Genomic DNA, 17450 nt, shown 5'->3' with positions numbered 1-17450 from the left:
ACCTCAGTTTTCTCCAGTTTTTTGTTTTGTTTTGTTTTGAGACTGTGTCTCACTGTTTTGTCACCTAGGATGGAGGGCAGTGGTGCAATCTCGGCTCACTGTAACCTCTGCCTCCCAGGTTCAAGCAATTCTCCTGCCTCAGCCTCCCCAGTAGCTGGGGCTATAGGTGTGCACCACCACACCCGGCTAACATTTGTGTTTTTAGTAGAGACAGAGTTTCACCAAGTTAGCCAGGCTGGCCTCAAATTCCTGACCTCAGGTGATCCACCCACCTCGGCCTCCCAAAGTCTTGGGATTACAGTTGTGAGCCACCATGCCAGGCCTTCATCCTGTTGAAATTATTCCTTTTAACCCGCCAGGAGGGAAAACTTACTGTGTAAATGTATACAGCCTGAGAGTATAAACGACAGGGAGACAAGCTCTACCCAGAAAGCTGAGGCTTCTCCCAGGGTAGCAGGGGCAGGGTAGCCTCCTATAGAAGAGGCATCTATAGGGACTGAACTGACCAGCTTGACATCCCTTGGTCCAGAATCTATGGGCCCTCCTTCCTAGGACCACCGAGGCCCTGTCTACTGGGGTTGTAGTGTCTCTGCCTATCCAAGCTGGAGATTTCAGAATGGGTTGCAAATTGGGAGAATATGGATAAAGAGAGAGATGCTCCGAGACCTGGGACTTTGTGGGCAAAGAATTTCACTCGGCAAACTGTGTGGTTACTGCCCTTTGCAGGGCATCTTCATTTGGGGAAAGACATGAAATGGTAATGGCCAAACCCCCCCTTCACCCCCACCACCTCCAGGCCGAACACCGCAGTGGGGGGAAGATGCGTAGAGGTGGGGGAAGAAGTGTGCAAAGAAAGGGCCTGGATGGGTGGGGGTCCCAAAAGGACCTAAGCAGCAGGAGACCCCCAGGAGTGGGCTTTAGGCCCAGCAGCTCCTCCTTCTCAAGGTGAGTCCAGAGGCCATTCTGGAGTGGGCCTGGGTGCCAGGCCCTGGGTACTCCTTTGGGTACCAGGCTGGCCTCCTGATTCCTGAGGCATTGACTTGGCATCCCATAGGGGACTGCCCTCCTCCAGGCCTGGCACAAAGCCAGGGGGCTAAGAGCAGTCTGCAGGACAGAGGGCAGAACCACAGCAGGGAGGGGGCTCCCATGCCAGCTCCCCCTCATGCCATATGAGGCCAGGCCTGTGGCTCGAAGCCCCTGAGCTGGGCATGTCCTGAGAGTCTGGGACCATCCAGGGGCTGAATCTTCATTCTCAGCCCTGCGAAGCCTTCTGCCCTCCTCCCAGGGTCCATCCATTCCTTCAGCTCCAGCGCCTCCTCCACACGCCCATGCCTTCCACTTCGCCACATGGAGCATAGCCATGCCCCCACAAACCAGAGGGAACAACGAAGCTGGCAAGAAAGAACAGCAGTTAGAGCAGGGGCAACACTGGGGAAAGGAGTACCTATTATGAGTTGGGCATTTTACACCAGTACTTCCCAGCCTTTTCCATAAACATGGAAAATATTTTTTGCATACATACTGTGGTCAAGGGAATCTGCTTCCTCCCAGGCCCCCAAGACCTGAGGATCAACGTGGATCAATCCTCAGCACAGGGATCTGCCTTATACCCCACTTCTCAACTAAACCCTCACTACAATGTGGGAGGGCGTTAACAGGACCATCAAAGTGGGGCATGGCACTAGATGGGGCCCCAGGCTCACTAGGACTCTCTATTGTTGAAGATGCCTACAGGCGAGTAAGGTCACCTAGGAGGTGGTAGTGGGGAGAAGGGGATCTAGGTTTCCACTGGAAAAATCAAGGCTAGAAGGAAGGCTAAATCCTTTCTCGGCGCTACTCCTACTTCTCACAAGAAGGGAGTGGCATCTGGGGAAGAGGGCACAGGGCTGAGGGCCAGGGCTTCTAGATTCTATTCCTGGCCCCTCCCCTGGGCCTTCCTAACCACAAATCCGCCCCCCACTCCCTGCCCTACTGCTCATAGAGGATTAAGACATCACAAACAACTCATGACCCCATCCTACACCCACCGACCCTGACCCAGTGCCCCATGCCCTCCTCCAGCTTCTCCTCCCCTGGCACAGCCAGGCCTGACTGGCTCTCAGGAGCAGGTAGACAGCTAGGCCCCCACCCCTTGGCATCAGTGGCCTAGCCTCTGGTGCAGTTGCCCATCCTCCAGCTCCCTTGCTCTCCCAACAGTAAGCCCTAGGGCTCAAAACCCACTGTTAAGAATGGGGACCAAGTGCGGTGGCTCACGCCTGTAATCCCAATACTTTTGGGAGGCCAAGGTGGGCAGATCGCTTGAGCTCAGGAGTTCAAAACCAGCATGGGCAATGTGGGGAAAAACCAAATCCACAAAAAAAAAAAAAAGCCAGGCATGGTGGTGTGTGCCTGTAGTCCCAGCTACCTGGAGGGTGAGGTGGGAGGATCGCTTGAGCCCAGGAGGTTGAAGCTGTTGAGGCTGCAGTGAGCCATGACTAGGCTACTGCACCAGTCTGGGCAATACGTAGAGACCCTGTGTCTCAAAAATATATATATAGGCCGGGTGCAGTGGCTCACACCTGTAATCCCAGCACTTTGGGAGGCCGAGGCAGGCAGATCACCTGAGGTCAGGAGTTCAAGACCAGCCTGGCCAACATGGCAAAACCCCGTCTCTATTAAAAATACAAGAATTAGCAGGGTGTGGTGGTGGGCACCTGTAATCCCAGCTACTCTGGAGGCTGAAGCAAGAGATTTGCTTAAGCCCGGGAGGCGGAGGTTGCAGTGAGCCAAGATCACACCACTGTACTCCAGCCTAGGTGACACAGTGAGACTCTGTCTCAAGAACCAACAACAACAACAACAACAACACACACACACACACACACACACACACACACACAGGAGGATCTGGATCCCTCAGGCCCAGTCCAGCCAAGCCGGCCCACTAAGGCCCCACCTTGGGGGCCAGACTCCTTGGCTCTATTCCTAAGGCTTGATGGTGCCTTTGCTAACTGGGAGATACTGTCTTTCTACATCAATTCAATGCTCAAACTTTATGACAAGCACTCAACCTAGAGGGAAAGAGGGTCTGTCTCCGCGATCCGCGTCCCCACCCTCGGTTGTCCCCAGCTGCCAGAAAACCGAAGTCCAGGAGCCCTGCTCTACGTGGAAAGCAGAGCCCCACAGCCTGGTGCAACCTGCAGGCCAGACTCTCTCTGCTTCCTTCCACCTGAGTCAGGGCTGAACCAACTTGTAGGAAGGCTCATCTCACCCAGGGGTCCCCCTCCCAGGGCTTCCATCTTCCTCTCAGACACCAGGGTCACATTCAGGACGGGCCGACCTGGCTGGCACCTCAGGGCAAAGTCCGGATCTGCTGGGTTGGCCACTGGCCCAGGCCTCCCATGCCCTCAGTTGGCCCCAGGAACCTCCCCTAAGACTGTCCGGCTGTGAAGTAGAATGCTAGTCCTCATTCTCTCTGTAGGGGAAAGATGAGAAGGGAAGAAGAGAAGAGGGTCCAGTCCCCCGGGGGCTTACCTGCCTTGACCTCAGCACCGAGGTGGTGGGTAGCATGAAGGTAAGATGGTGCGTCCGGTGGTTTAGGACACGAGGGTCCCGGTCCCGAGGCTCTGCCGGGCCCGCACTGTCTGGATGGCCTGCTGGTTCTTGAACTTGACCAGACCTAGGGTGATCTGGGCGTTCCAGCCGGGATCTTCCAGAGGGCAGCGGAAGTCGATCTCGCCGCCGCCTTCGGTCACCAGCGTGAAGTAGATGTGGCGCCCGGTGCTCTCCACGCACTCCACGGCCTTGATGCGGGCGAAGCTGAGCTCCTTGGGCCGGCCGCCCGTGCCCTTGGCTTCGAAGAGCTGCAGCCCGCGCTCGGTGAGCACGCAGCGCTTCCGCTTCCACAGCTGCAGCAGCCCGCCGCTGCGCTTCTCCAGCACGCCCTCCTTGAGCACGGTGGCCGTCGCCGCCGCAGTCATGGGCGCCCCGAGGTTTGCGGAAAGCTCCAGGCTGCGGCGGGCGCGGCGCCACTCTCGGCCCGGCAGCGCAGGATTCTGGCGCCCCGGGCTGGCCGGCCGTGCGCGCTGCCCACCTGCGCCCTGACTGCCCGGCGCGCCCGCACCGCGGCCCTCAGCACCCGGCTGCCGATGAGGTGGCGTGGGTGCCCCCCGCGCGCTCCGCGCCCACCGCCCCGCTTCAGCCGGCACCGCCTCCTCTGCTCTACCCGAGCTGGCCCAGCCCGGCTCCCCTCTGCCGGGTGCCTCCGCGCCTCCCTAGCCCGTGAGCCACGCCGCCTGCCCGTTCTCTTGCTCCCCTGGGCTCTGCGCGCTGGGCGGCAGCTCGCGGGATGTGCCCTTACATGTTCCGCTCTTCGCCTCCTGCGCCGCCCGCCCGCCGCGCATTCCTGTCCCGGCCGGCCCTCCCCTCAGCGCAGTGCACCAGCTCCGGCAGAGCCCAGGGGGCGGGGCCGCAGCGGGGGCTCAGTCACTCACTGGAGGCGCAGGGCGCGGGGCGGGGAGGGCTGGGACTGAGAGGGGGCTGCTTACTCAACAGCCCACGCCTTCTGGCTGCCGTCTGCCGCTTCTCGGAACTGCAGCTCCCCCAAGCCTTGAATGAAGGGGGAGATGGCGGGGAAGGGCGGGGGGAAGGCGCATCTCCCCGATTGGAGAGAGCGCTGCTAGCAAGGGGGTGGGCTTGGCGAACGCGCAGTGGCACCAGTTGCATGTTAGGCGTCAGACAGCTGCTGGTTACTTGGCAGGCCATGAGGCCCCCAGCCTCTGCATCAAGCCTATGTTGGGTTCCTCCTCCATCGGCCGATTTCTTTGTGCAGTACCCAAGAGAGGCTGTCCATCGCTGCCTCTGCTTGGACAGTCCACCTGCTCCTACTCCTACCCGCATGCACTGCGCGGGGAGGCCTGTAGAAAGTAGCCAGTGCCAACAAAGGAGAGCTGAGGCTTGAGGTCATTCATGCCCTCCTCATAGTGGGGGAGGAGGGACCCCCTCCGTGACCTGGGCATGCCACTGTCTGCGGTCCTCTCCACCGCACACACTTGGAGGGGCCGACGCTGGACCGATGGCACAGCCAGGCCCATGTGTAAGCGCAGCTCCAGCCTTGCTGCTTCCTTCCGCTCCGCAGATTCTATCCTCCCTCAACCTCCCCCTAGAATGGACTTCTCCTGGATACAGAACTGGAGGGGAACGCGGAGGGAAGAGGCCTCTTTCTGTTCTGGCTAGAATATTGTGTAAAGACAAGAGCTTTGCAGAGTTGAGTTCAAACTTCTTCTCCCTTGATTGCTGTGTCCTACCCACCTGGGGCAACTTTACTGACCTCGCTCAATTTCCTCATCTGTCGAATAGGAGGATTAATTCATTCTCATCTCATGGAGTTGTCCTGATGAATAAGTTAGATAACATTTGTGAAAGACCCAAGACAGGGCCTGGCAAATCTAAGTCTCGATAAATGTTCTTCCTTCCATCTCCCCACTTTTATTGCCTTTAGAGAATGATGGGGGTCCTGAGATTAAGCTAGGCACTGGAAGAGGGCTCTCCTAGGTCCTCATTCTGCCCCCATCTTGTTCAGTTCCTCCAGGCCCACGGTTTCTTAGGGGCCTATTCATCAACATGTTAATAATAGATTCTTATAGGAGTAATGATATGTAATAATGACAGTAATAAGACCTCTTTGTACTTACACCCTGTGTTACCATCCTCCTGCCCAAAGAGCAGAGCCTAACAGACACAGGGAGGGTCCTGTTGTGGGGATAGGAGTGCCCTCCTCTGCAGCCCCAAAGTTAGGAGATGAGAGAAGGGAACTCTCAGTGTCTCATCCACAGCTCTTTACACACACACACACACACACACACATACGTGTGACGACAACTAACTCCTAACTCCCAGAATGCCCCTCCAGGAGAGGGAGTAGACAGTGGCATAAAAGAAGAGACAAAGGCCCAGAGGGCAGCAGGGGAGGGAGCTCGAGGTGGGCTGGTGCTGCTCCTCCCTCGTTGCTGAGATATCTCTACCCATCTCCTGGAAGAGGAGCTCTGACTTAACCTTCTTGGGACACTGGGCTGGAGCAGTGCTGGGCCCTAGAGATATTTACCCAATTCTCTTTTTTTTTTTTTTTTTTTTTGAGATGGAGTCTCACTTTATTACCAGGCTGGAGTGCAACGGCGCAATCTCAGCTCACCACAACCTCTGCCTCCCGGACTCAAGTGATTCTCCTGCTTCAGCCTCCCAAGTAGCTAGGATTACAGGGATGTGCCATCATGCCTGGCTAATTTTTGTATTTTTAGTAGAGATGGGGTTTCACCATTTTGGCCAGGCTGGTCTTGAACTCCTGACCTCATGATCTGCCCACCTTGGCCTCCCAAAGTGCTGGGACTACAGGCATGAGCCACCACACCCCACCACTTACTCAATTCTTATTGACTTGTTAACTCCACATCGGGCTGATGGACAAAATGTCCCCTGGTAGCAACCCAGAGCTGGCTCCTCTCTCTGCCCACCCCAAAGGGAAAGCGGATCTGCCCTGTCAGTAAATCTAAGTCCAGCTGGAACAGGCTAGACTACAAAATGGCCCCAGGGAAGAATGTGCTGGAAATGGCTCTAGCTAGGGCTGAGCCACACCACCTCCACACCTGTGTGAGAAGGAGGAAGTCCACGTGGAGAGGAGGGGTCCCTCTGGGTGGCTACCCAGGACAAGGTGGAAAGAAAGATGGGAATAAGGTGGGATAGAGGCAAGAATGAGACCCAGAGAGATGCAAAAAGTAGCATAGCTTTTGTTTTCTATATTTACAGAATCCTTTTTTTTTTTTTTTTTTTAAGATTGAGTTTTGCTCTTGTTGCTCAGGCTGGAGTGCAATGGCGCAATCTCAGCTCACTGCAACTTCCGCCTCCTGGGTTCAAGTGTTTGTCCTGCCTCAGCCTCCATAGTAGCTGGGATTTCAGGCGCCTGCCATCATGCCCAGCTAATTTTTTGTATTTTTAGTAGAGACGAGGTTTCACTATGTTGGCCAGCCTGGTCTCGAACTCCTGACCTCAGGTGATCCACCAGCCTCAGCCTCCTAAAGTGTAGGTATTACAGGCGTGAGCCACCATGCCTGGCTATTTACTTAATCTTACATAAATTCTGTTTAGTGATCATAAATTGTTAGACTCAATCTAAAGAAAAGTGTTGAAGACAATTTATTAACAAAACAAGATGTACATTAACACCGCAAAAACTTTAAAACTAAGGATGATATCACTCCTTTGCTCAAAAGCCACCAGAGCCTTCTCACCTCATTCTGAGTAAAGCCAAAGTAATTGATGCTGCCTGCAAGGCCCTCTAAGACCTGCCCTTCACTTTCTGATCTTACCTCCTGTACTTTCCTCTCTCCCTGGCTCCAGCCACAGTCCTCACCATCCCTTGAACTTGGCAACCCTCTTTCCTCAGGGCCTTTGCACCTGCTGTCCTCATTGTCTGGAATCCTCTCCCTCAGATCACCAAATGGTTCATTTTTTCACCACACTCAGCTCTGTTCACATATTACCTTCTCAGTAGGGTCTTCTCCCAACACCCTGTTTAAAGCCACAACGCCCTTCCGTAGAGGTAGATACACACGCTGTATCCCCTCCCTGCTCAGTTTTTCCTCTATGGCACATAATTAGCATCCACTGCTTTGTATTTTTCTTATTTATTGTCTATCTCCTTTACTTGTAGGCTCTATGCTAGCGGGGAGTTTTTTGTTTGTTTGTTTGTTTGTTTTGAGACAGAGTCTCGCTCTGTCACCCAGGCTGGAGTGCAGTGGTGCCATCTCGGCTCACTGCAAGCTCTGCCTCCCGGGTTCACGCCATTCTCCTGCCTCCGCCTCCCGAGTAGCTGGGACTACTACGCCCGCCACCACGCCCGGCTAGTTTTTTGTATTTTTAGTAGAGGCAGGGTTTCACTGTGTTAGCCAGGATGGTCTCAATCTCCTGACCTTGTGATCCGTCTGCCTCAGCCTCCCAAAGTGCTGAGATTACAGGCATGAGCCACCGCGCCCGGCCTATCTATTTTTTTTACCCTGTGGCTCCAGCACCTGGAACATTGCCTAATACACTGTAGGAATTGAACAAATAATTATCGAATGAGAAAATGAAATGGCAATGTACATGACAAAAACTGGGAGGTGGAAAAGGATAATGCAATAGTTTCCCCTCCTTTCATTATGGGGAATCAATAAATGCAATCTAGAATTAATGAACTAAAAAAAGAATGCATTATTTAAAACAATAATGGAAACCACTAGATGGTTAAAGGAGATTTGTAGGGAGGCAAGACTATTTTGTATGATACTATAATGGTGGATACGTGACATTATGCATCTGTCAAAGCCTACAGAAGCATACAAGAGTGAACTTAAACTATGAACTTCAGTTAATAGTAAATGTATCAATATTGGCTCATTCATTGTAAAAAATGTAGCACATTAATGCAAGATACTAATAATAGAAGAAACTATGGAGGAAGGGTAGGTATACAGGAACTCTGTTCTATCTGCTCAAATTTACTATACATCCAAACCTGTTACAAAAATTAAGTATTTTAATTAAATACCAAAAATAAATGGTTTGCCTGTAATCTCAGCACCTTAGGAGGTTAGGGCATGACGATCGCTTGAGCCCAGGAGTATGAGACCAGCCTAGGCAACATAGTAAGATCTTGTTTCTCAAAAAAAATTTTTTTTAAATAGCCATAGTGGGGCACATGCCTGTAGTCCCAGCTACTCAGGAGTCTGAGGTGGGAGGATGGCTTGAGCCCAGGAGTTTGACACTACAGTGAGCTATGATCACACCAGTGCACTCCAGCCTGAGAAACAGAGCAAGACCCTGTTTAGAAAAGCAAATAACAATTTAAAATAAATTGTTAACAGTCTCTCTGGGTAAGGATGAAGAAGAAAGAGACTTTTATTTTTTCGTTGTTTGCCAATCTGTATTGTTTGACTTTTTAAAATCCTGTGACTGCTTTGCTTCTCTAAAAATCTAGGTAACTGCACAGTACAGAAATGTTCATGCAGTGCGGCAGTTAAAAATAAACAGATCCACAGGACTTGGTAGGGTGAGATGCCTGAAATATGTTGTTTCATGAGGAAAAATTACAGTACAGTAAGGTAATAAGGTATATAGCATGGCCACACATGAACAGAAGTCCATCTTTGTTGTACAGGTTATGTCTAACAGGATTCACAGTGATAAGTTACTTATGGAATGTCCAGGATGGGGATGGGCAGTGTGAGAATGCCTGTCATTTTATGAGCATGCTTCAATATGGTTTCGATGTCATACTCATGTATTAGGCATATTTTTAAAACAAAATAAACACATAGGTATTACATATGTTCTTGAAATAGAATTTCAAACACAAGGGCTGGCTTCAGAGCGGGGGTTGATTTAGAGGCTTGAATGGCAGTTGTCGGCCTCCAGGCATTCCCAGGATTCCCCAAGGTGGGCACATAGAGCCTCCTAATGGGGGGTGTGTACACCAGAACTGAGCAAACCCAGAGCTGAGCATGCAGCCCCTCCTGTCTCTCTAGTTCTGTCCTCCACTCCCCAACCTTGGGGAACATAAAAAGGGGGTTGGTTCCCCCACAGGACCCTGGGCTCCTATTCCATTATCCCCTGGCAACCCGAGTTGGAAGGCTCATCTAGGCTGCCTCCATTTGACCCCCAGTCCAGAAAGAGGTGTGTGGTATAGACCAGCACGTCTCAGACTGTAGTGTGCAAACACATCACCTGGGGATCTTGCAAATGCAGATTCTGGTGGAATAGGTCTAGAGTAGGACCTGAGATTCTGCACTTCTAGAAGCTTCCAAGTAACACTGATGCTGATAGTCAACAGAACATACTTTAGATAGCAAGGGTCTAGAGCAGTGTTTCTCAAAATGTAGTCTCAGGCTAGCAGCGTCAGCATCAGCTGGGAGCTTGTTAGAAATACAAATTCTAGGCTCCACCCCGGACCCGGGTTTGGAGCCCAGCAATCCATGTTTTAACAAGACCTCCAGGTGATTCTGATGCACACGTGTGAGAACCACTGGTATAGGGGAAGGAGCACTCAGCTAGGAGACAGGGCACCCGTGTCCTAGCCCAAGCTTGGTGACACCTTACACAATCACTTCCCCTTTCTGATCTCAGTTTCCTCATCTGTAAAATGAAAGCTGTCAAGTTCTATCTTGCAGATTCAGTACATATTTGAAAAAAAAAAAAAAAAAAAAAAGCCTGGCTAGTTTATGGGAGCTATGGAACCCCTGTATAGGCAAGAAAAGAAAACATCACTACTCCTTCCTCAACCTGTTCCCTGGATTCCTCAGGCCAGGTAGTGCCTCCTCACCTAGATGGGGCATGAAAATGGGTCTGTTTGCAGCCCTGCTCCTCCCCACCCTGCTTCTCCCTTCAGGCTTCTGCACCCACCCTCCAATCCACAGGTCCCTCACTGCTCTCCTCTCCCTGGGAGCTGGGGCCTGGAAGACTCAGTTGGACTGACCTCTCCCTCAGACTTCTCCTGACCTGCTCACACCCCTTTGATGTACAGCCCTTTGTTCCAGGGCTTTGGGGTTTCCTCGGATCTCTGTTTTTCTAAAGGGAAACAGAAGGAAAAACCCAGCCGAGGTTTAAAGTCTCTGATGACTTGGGTTTTATGGGCACCATTGCGACAGACTTCAAGTGGGCAGCAACTCTGCAGCCGACCCGCCCAGGCTTGCTCCTGGGCCTGGCTCTCTCAGTGGAAATCCCCTCCCACGCTCAGCCCTTTAATCACTTTCCAGCCCAATAACTTTCCTGATTCACCAGGAATCCCTTTCGTCTTGAGAGCACCTACTGCCCCTCTCTGATGGGGCTGAGTCTGAGCTTGAAGGCATTTGATCCCAGCGTGGGTCTTACAGAGATTGGACTTGTGGGCTCACGGTTCAGGTTGGGGCCTGCAGAATTTTCCCTTTTCCCATGCCATCTTGGCATCTGGGTGCCCATGTTGTAGGAAAAAAATGGGCTGCCCTGGAATGAATCTCTTCCTTGAGGACACTTGACCAAGGGACAAGGACACTAGGAGGAGACTGACTGATACCCAGGAAACTAGTGGCCTCAACCAATGTGCCAATAATAGCCATGAAACCCTTGACATAAAAGTGACTTTATCTTTTCTTCTAGTAATAATCATCTGCTTTAAATGCAAGTAATACTTGAATACATTTTTGTTGCAAAAGATTCAAAACATGACAGTATCTTTTCACCACCCTGCTAGTCCCCCAACCCCAGAGACAACAATCACTTAGCTTGGTTTGGGTCTTGCCAGACATTTGTTTTTACTTTTCACACATCTGCACCCAGACTAGTATAAAGTAGCATTCTCAATGGTAATGTAAGGGAGTTGGTTGAAGGATTCATAGGTCCCCTTCCAGCTCTGCCATTTTCTACATTTGTGGGTGGCTTTTCCCTCTCCTCCTAAAGTAGAGACATTCATAGGCTCTCCCTAAAATTATGGGGTAGGGGGAATGCATAGAGGAAAATAGGAAAGAAAAGGTCACAGTGTCAACAGCAGTTTCTTCGAGGTGAGATCATGGATGAATTTTTTACCACTTGCCTCTGATTTTCAAATGTTTCATCATGAGAGTTATAAAGATTATTATTCGTGAGTATGACTTTGATAACAGGGAAGCTCCTATACAGTGTCATTGTCAAGATCAGGCAGGGGAAGGAAGCTGTGAGTTGTCCAGCCTGAGGCTTAGGTCAAGGAGAAATTAACAGATTGCTCAAGGCAGAGGGGTGTGTGGAGGGACTTAGAGAGGAGAGGAAGGCTCATGGCATATTCTTGAATGTGATCTACGGGAAGATTCATAGAAAGGAACTTCAGAGTAAATCCTGTTGTGTGTGAATTAAGAATTAAGTATTCTGTGAGCCAGGCCCTGGGCTAGACTTTAGGGACACAAGGGCAAATGGGTGAATCAGAGTTCTCTACTTAACAGGGACTAGCAAAACAATGGGAGGAAGAGTTCACATCCTTAGGAATCCAGCCCTACTTTTGCAAGAAGATATTCCCTCCTACTGAAGAAGATCCCAGAGTTAAGCATTAGCTCTTCGACAGGCCACGATCCTGACTTTGTAGAAACGTGGTCTCCATACTTGACTCGGCCTATCTAAGGTGATATTGGTATGTGTACTAGTCAGGATGGGCTAGGTTACTCTGCACTAACAAACCCCTTCCAAACCCAATAGCTTAACACAGCAAAGGTCATCCCACTCATACCGTATGTCCTACTTGAGCTGGCAGGGGAGGTTCTGCTCATTGAGATATACACATATCCAGGTTGCTGGAGGTTCCATCACGACACCACTTCCACACTCTCCACAACAGAGAAAAGGGATATGAAAACTTATACCGTGTCTATTAAAGAAGTCTGCTCAGATGACCAGGCATGGTGGCTCACACCTGTAATCCCAGCACTTTGGGAGGCTGAGGCAAGTGAATCACCTGAGGTCAGGAGTTCAAGACCAGCCTGGCCAACATGATGAAACTCGTCTCAAATAAAAATACAAAAAATTAGCTGGGTGTGGTGGCAGGCACCTGTAATCCCAGCTACTTCGGGAGGCTGAGCCAGGAGAATCAATTAAACCCGGGAGGCAGAGGTTGCAGTGAGCTGAGATTGCGCCACTGCACTCTAGCCTGGGCGACAAGAGGCAAACTCCATCTCAAAAAATATATATATATATCTGCTCAGAAGTGACACTTCTGGTCTCAATTAGAGGCCACAGCAAGCCACATCACCACATCAAAATTCAAGGGATGGGGCCAAATGTAACCTCTAAATGTAAACGTAGATATTACTGTGTGCCCAGGAATATCTGTGAACATCCCTTAAAGGACTAGACAATGTGGTTGCCATGGGACTGCTGGGTACCACCAGAAGGCAGAGCCACAGAGATACCTCTTCACTCCTCCAGTAGGTAGCAACAGTCCCCCTTGGCCTGGGACCAAGCCCTTGAACTCTCTGGAAGAGTCAGGTTGAGGTCAACAGGGTGGAAATGTAGAAGGCTCAGGAGCAGGTGCTTCTGAAAAGGCACCAAGGGCTTGTTCAGGCATGGAAAATGCCCACTAAGGGCTTTATTCGTGATAATCTGCTTCCTGAATTTTCATGGCCTTTAGGGTGAGTCTTCCTAGGCCCATAAACTTGGGACATCAGAGTTGGGTGGATCCCCTGAAGCTTGGCTGTTCAAGTGTGGTCCCAGGATCAGCAACATCAGCACCACCTACCCCTGGGAGCTTGTGAGAGATGTCCAATCTCAGGCCCCACCCAAAACTACTGAACTAGAATCTGCATTTTAACAAGATCCCCAGGAGATTCATATGCACATTAAAGCTTGAGAAGCATTTCCCCAGAACTAATTTAGGCCAACGTCTTCACTTCACAAGTGAGGAGCCGACACCCAGAGGGGAGGAGGCAGGCCCAGAGTCACACAGCTGGTTCCAATCCTGGCTCCACCACTTGCCAGGGACTTAAGTAAGTCTCTTTAAAATTCACTGAATCTCAGTTTCCTCTTATATAATAAAGGGATAATATGATTACCTCCTAGTACTTATATAAGGATCAAATAAGAAAACATCTAGACCAGTGCCAGGCACATAGTATGGGCTCAATAACTGTTAGCTATTGCTATGGTCCTAACTCACCATTTCAGCACCAGGCCTCATACCCCCAGTACATAACTGTTTCTTCTTAAGGTAGGGATGTTAGGTATGGCCCTGCAGGGATGGGACCTGAACCCAGCTGCCTGCATTTATATCCTGCTCAATTTGACCTTGAGACGGTTGTTGAATTGTTCTTTGGTTCTTGGCTTCGGTTTGATCAGTTATAAGTGGGTGAAATGACAGCACCTACTTCATGGGGCCATTTTGAGAATTAAATGAGGTCATACATTTAAGGTCTTCAAATAGTCAATAGCATATATTAAGCACACAAGATGGATGAGTAATGTGAGAATTAAGTGAGTTAATACATTAAAGATCTTCAAACAGTCTATAGCATATAGTAAGCACACAAGTTGGATGAATAATGTTTCCAAAATGTCCAAAAGAAGACTGGGTTGGAGGAAGTTGCACCCTAGAAAGGCAGGAGACAGGCGTTTCCCAGGGGGAGCTGCCTCTGTCCTGTCCCTTTGACCTATTGCAAATCCCCAGTTTGTTTCTCTGGCCACTGGACGGCACCCAACCCCTGGCTGTGTTTTTCCTCCTCCACTGGACTCACTGGACTGCCTGGTGCCTCCATCAGGAAGCGCTGAAAGGCCAGGGGATCTCTGGTGGGGAGGGGCGGACTCAGGCAGCCGACAGCTGTCTTCAAATCTCTGAAGCGCTCTCATGCAGGAGAGGGATTAGACCTGTTCTGGATGACTCTAGGGGACAGAAATAGGAAGTTCCAGGAAGTCCTCTCTAACCATTAGAACTGTTCAGAGGCAGCCCCAGCTGCGCGGCGGGGCGGGGCGGGGCGGGGCGCGGAGCCGTTGGCAAGTAAGTGGTTGAGGTTGAGCTGCCGGGTGGAGGTCGGCACCTGCTGGGAGGCTGGGCTGGTCCGCAGTTTCTCAAGCCCGGCTGAGCCCGGGCGAGCGTCAGAGAATCACCTGAGGAGCTTGTCGAATACAGATTCCCAGGCCCCACCCAGGCCAACCGAATCAGAATCTCTATGGGTGGGGCTGGAAACCATTTTTAAAGGCTTCCCCAATGAGTCTCAGAATAAAGGCTGGGCTTGGAGGCGGGGCCAGGGCTGGGCGTGGCACGGGGGCGAGGCAGGGGAAGGGCCGGACCGTCCAGTAGTTAATCCCTGCGTTCCTCATTCCGCCACACTCACCTCCACTGATCTAAGTCGGTGGATCGTGCCTCGCTGGGTGGCCCCCTCACTTGATCTTAGCCAAAGGCCGAGAAGCGATTGGGTGCCCCACCTCGAATAATTTCTGTGGCCCTTGATTCTGGGATCACTCCCACACTTAATAGCAGCTCTAACACTCCCCAACCTCCTCTCCCCAAGATCTCTATCCTCACCTCTCCAGTCGGCCTCCGGGTCTTCCTGTCCCTCCCCAGCCTCTCAGGTGACCCAGACAATTTGCTACGGCTCTTGGAGAAGGCCAGTCCGAGGAGGCTGGGCCTGCCGCCCATCGGGAGGGGCAGCTGTTTCCTATCATATCCTAAAAAGCCCAGGGCTCGACCGCTCCTGCAGCGGGGCATAGCTCCCACCAAATACATTCTCCAGAGGTCGCCCTGGACACCTTGCTCGGAGATGACAGAAGCGAGAAAAGAAATACCCAAGTGGACATAAAGACCTTGCTCACCCCGGCCGGGCGCGGTGGCTCATGCCTGTAATCCTACCACTTTGAGAGGCCGAGGTGGGCGGATCACCTGAGGTCGTGAGTTCGAGACCAACCAGCCTGACCAACATGGAGAAACCCCCGTCTCTACCAAAAAAAGTACAAAAATTAGGTGGTTTATGCCTGTAATCCCAGCTACTCAGAGGCTGAGGCAGGAGAATCGCTTGAACCCGGGAGGCAGAGGTGGTAAGCCGAGATCGCACCATTGCACTAAAGAGCAAAATTCTGTCTAAAAAAAAAAAAAAAAAAAAAAAAAAAAAAAAAAAAAAGGTCCTTGCTCACTCTTTGGTGACCCTTTGGGTCAATTCCACAGGGTTTGGTATTCCACAGGGCCCCGAAGCGCGCCAACCCTCAAAGGAGAAATTAGCGTCGGGAATTAGACGCGTGCGCTGTCTTGCGCAGGAGCTGAGTCCTCAGGGTCCACGGGGAGAAGAGGAGGGAGTGGAGTGCGCGGAAAGGCAGCGTCTGCCTTTTGCCCTGACCCCATAGCACCACCTGGTGTCTCCTGGGACGGCACAAGCGCCGCGCTTGGCGGATGCTGGGCCCACTCACCGTCAGCCGACCCTCCTTCCAGCCGTGCCTCCCCTGCCTGGTGTTCCTCCTTTCTTGCTGCGCCACCCTGCCTGGCCCTTCACCGTCCAGTGAGTGCTTCCTGGCCTGGCCGCAGCTGGCTTACAGCCCCCTGCCTTTACCCAGGTCTTACTCCCAGGAGGTGCGTCCGGGCCCTGCCCACAGTGGGGCTGCACTGAAAGACAGTGGCCCCGGAGCAGGACAGCTAGTGGTGCAAGGGACAGGAGGATGAGTCGCCCACAGGCTCTCCCGGGCAGCCAGCAGAGGGCAGACTGTTTCCAGCTTTGGGCCCCAAAGGCTCCCATCCGGGCCACTCCTGTAGGCCCCTCCCAGAACAGGAGGATTCCCTTGCGTGAGTGGAACCAGCCGTCCTCCTGGCTGCAGAAACGTGTCTGGAGCACCTTTCGTGGGCCACCCCCTGTGCTGGAGCCAGAGGGGTTACCAAGATGGAGCCCTTGACCCCGATTGCAGAACTCCCAGCCAGTGCCCACCCTGGGCTGGCATTCTCTGAACTCCTCCAGCTCTTCTCCCTGTCACCTTGCACTTTTCTATTGCTCTGCACCATTGATGGGTATTATGCATGCATAGGTCCCTTTCTCAGAGTCAAGGAGGGGGCTCTGTCAAGGCCACCGTTAGAGCTGGTCATCTGGGAAATAGGTATACGAGGCCTCGTTGTTGTTAAAGCATCTGCTTTTGTTTTGAAAATTTAGTGTGGGCACATTTTCGAGAAGGGCTGAAAGCAGAGCAGCTCAGCCCCAACGCATCAGGCAGGTGTGCCTAAGATGAAGGATGCTGCAACCTCTCACATGAGCCTATTACCAAAAAATGTGGCCTTCCATGGACTTGCTGTGGGGGCCCTAACAGCACAGCAGGCTGGCCCAGGCCCCTCTACCACACCCCTCTTAGGCAGAAGTGAGCTTTCTAGATTTGACGTGAAAGTTCCTCTGGTTGAGTTTCCCTCTTAGGCTGGGGCTTTCCAAGCTGGGAGAAGTTCTGAGCAGTTTTGGAGCCTAGCTGAGCCCTCCAAGACCAAAGTCCATGCAATTCCCAGGCCCAGATTTGGGGGTGGAGACCAGACAGGACAAGCCAGTGGTATTTGGCTGGTCAGGTCACTTCAGACAGTGTGGTTCAGTTGGAATTGATACTGAGAAGCAATTGGTCCTTAGAAAAAGCAGGAACGAATCCACTTTGATTCATTTCCACCAGGCTGCCTGCTAATTTTTTTTTTTGAAACAGAGTTTTGCATTTGTTGCCTAGGCTGGAGTGCAATGGCATGATCTCAGTTCACTGCAACCTCTGCCTCCCGGGTTCAAGTGATTCTCCTGCCTCAGCCTCCCGAGTAGCTGGGATTACAGGCACCCACACCCCGCCTGGCTAATTTTTTTGTCTTTTTGGTTGAGATGGAGTTTCACCATGTTAGCCAGGCTGGTCTCAAACTCCTGACCTCAGGTGATCCACCTGCCTCGGCCTCCCAAAGCCCCTGCTAATTTGATTGCTCTCATCGAGTTCCCTCCCAGCTCCACAGACACAGGATT

The 17450-nt window shown here is 51.9% G+C and overlaps 1 protein-coding gene across 1 annotated transcript; it reads right to left on the bottom strand.

The window, feature by feature from the left end:
- Positions 1–705: 705 nt before the first annotated feature.
- Positions 706–4551, bottom strand: PHLDA3 (pleckstrin homology like domain family A member 3). The gene is made up of 2 exons (XM_007988970.3): positions 3514–4551; positions 706–1391 (listed from the first exon to the last, which is right to left on the bottom strand). Exon 1 carries the CDS (start codon positions 3957–3959, stop codon positions 3576–3578), a length of 384 nt encoding a protein of 127 aa, XP_007987161.1. The 5' UTR covers positions 3960–4551; the 3' UTR covers positions 706–1391; positions 3514–3575.
- Positions 4552–17450: the final 12899 nt, after the last annotated feature.

The sequence above is a fragment of the Chlorocebus sabaeus genome, chromosome 25, assembly GCF_047675955.1.
Source record: "Chlorocebus sabaeus isolate Y175 chromosome 25, mChlSab1.0.hap1, whole genome shotgun sequence".
NCBI lineage: Eukaryota > Metazoa > Chordata > Mammalia > Primates > Cercopithecidae > Chlorocebus > Chlorocebus sabaeus.
Note: the sequence above shows the minus strand (reverse complement) of the source record. Positions and strands in the feature narration are given on the sequence as shown.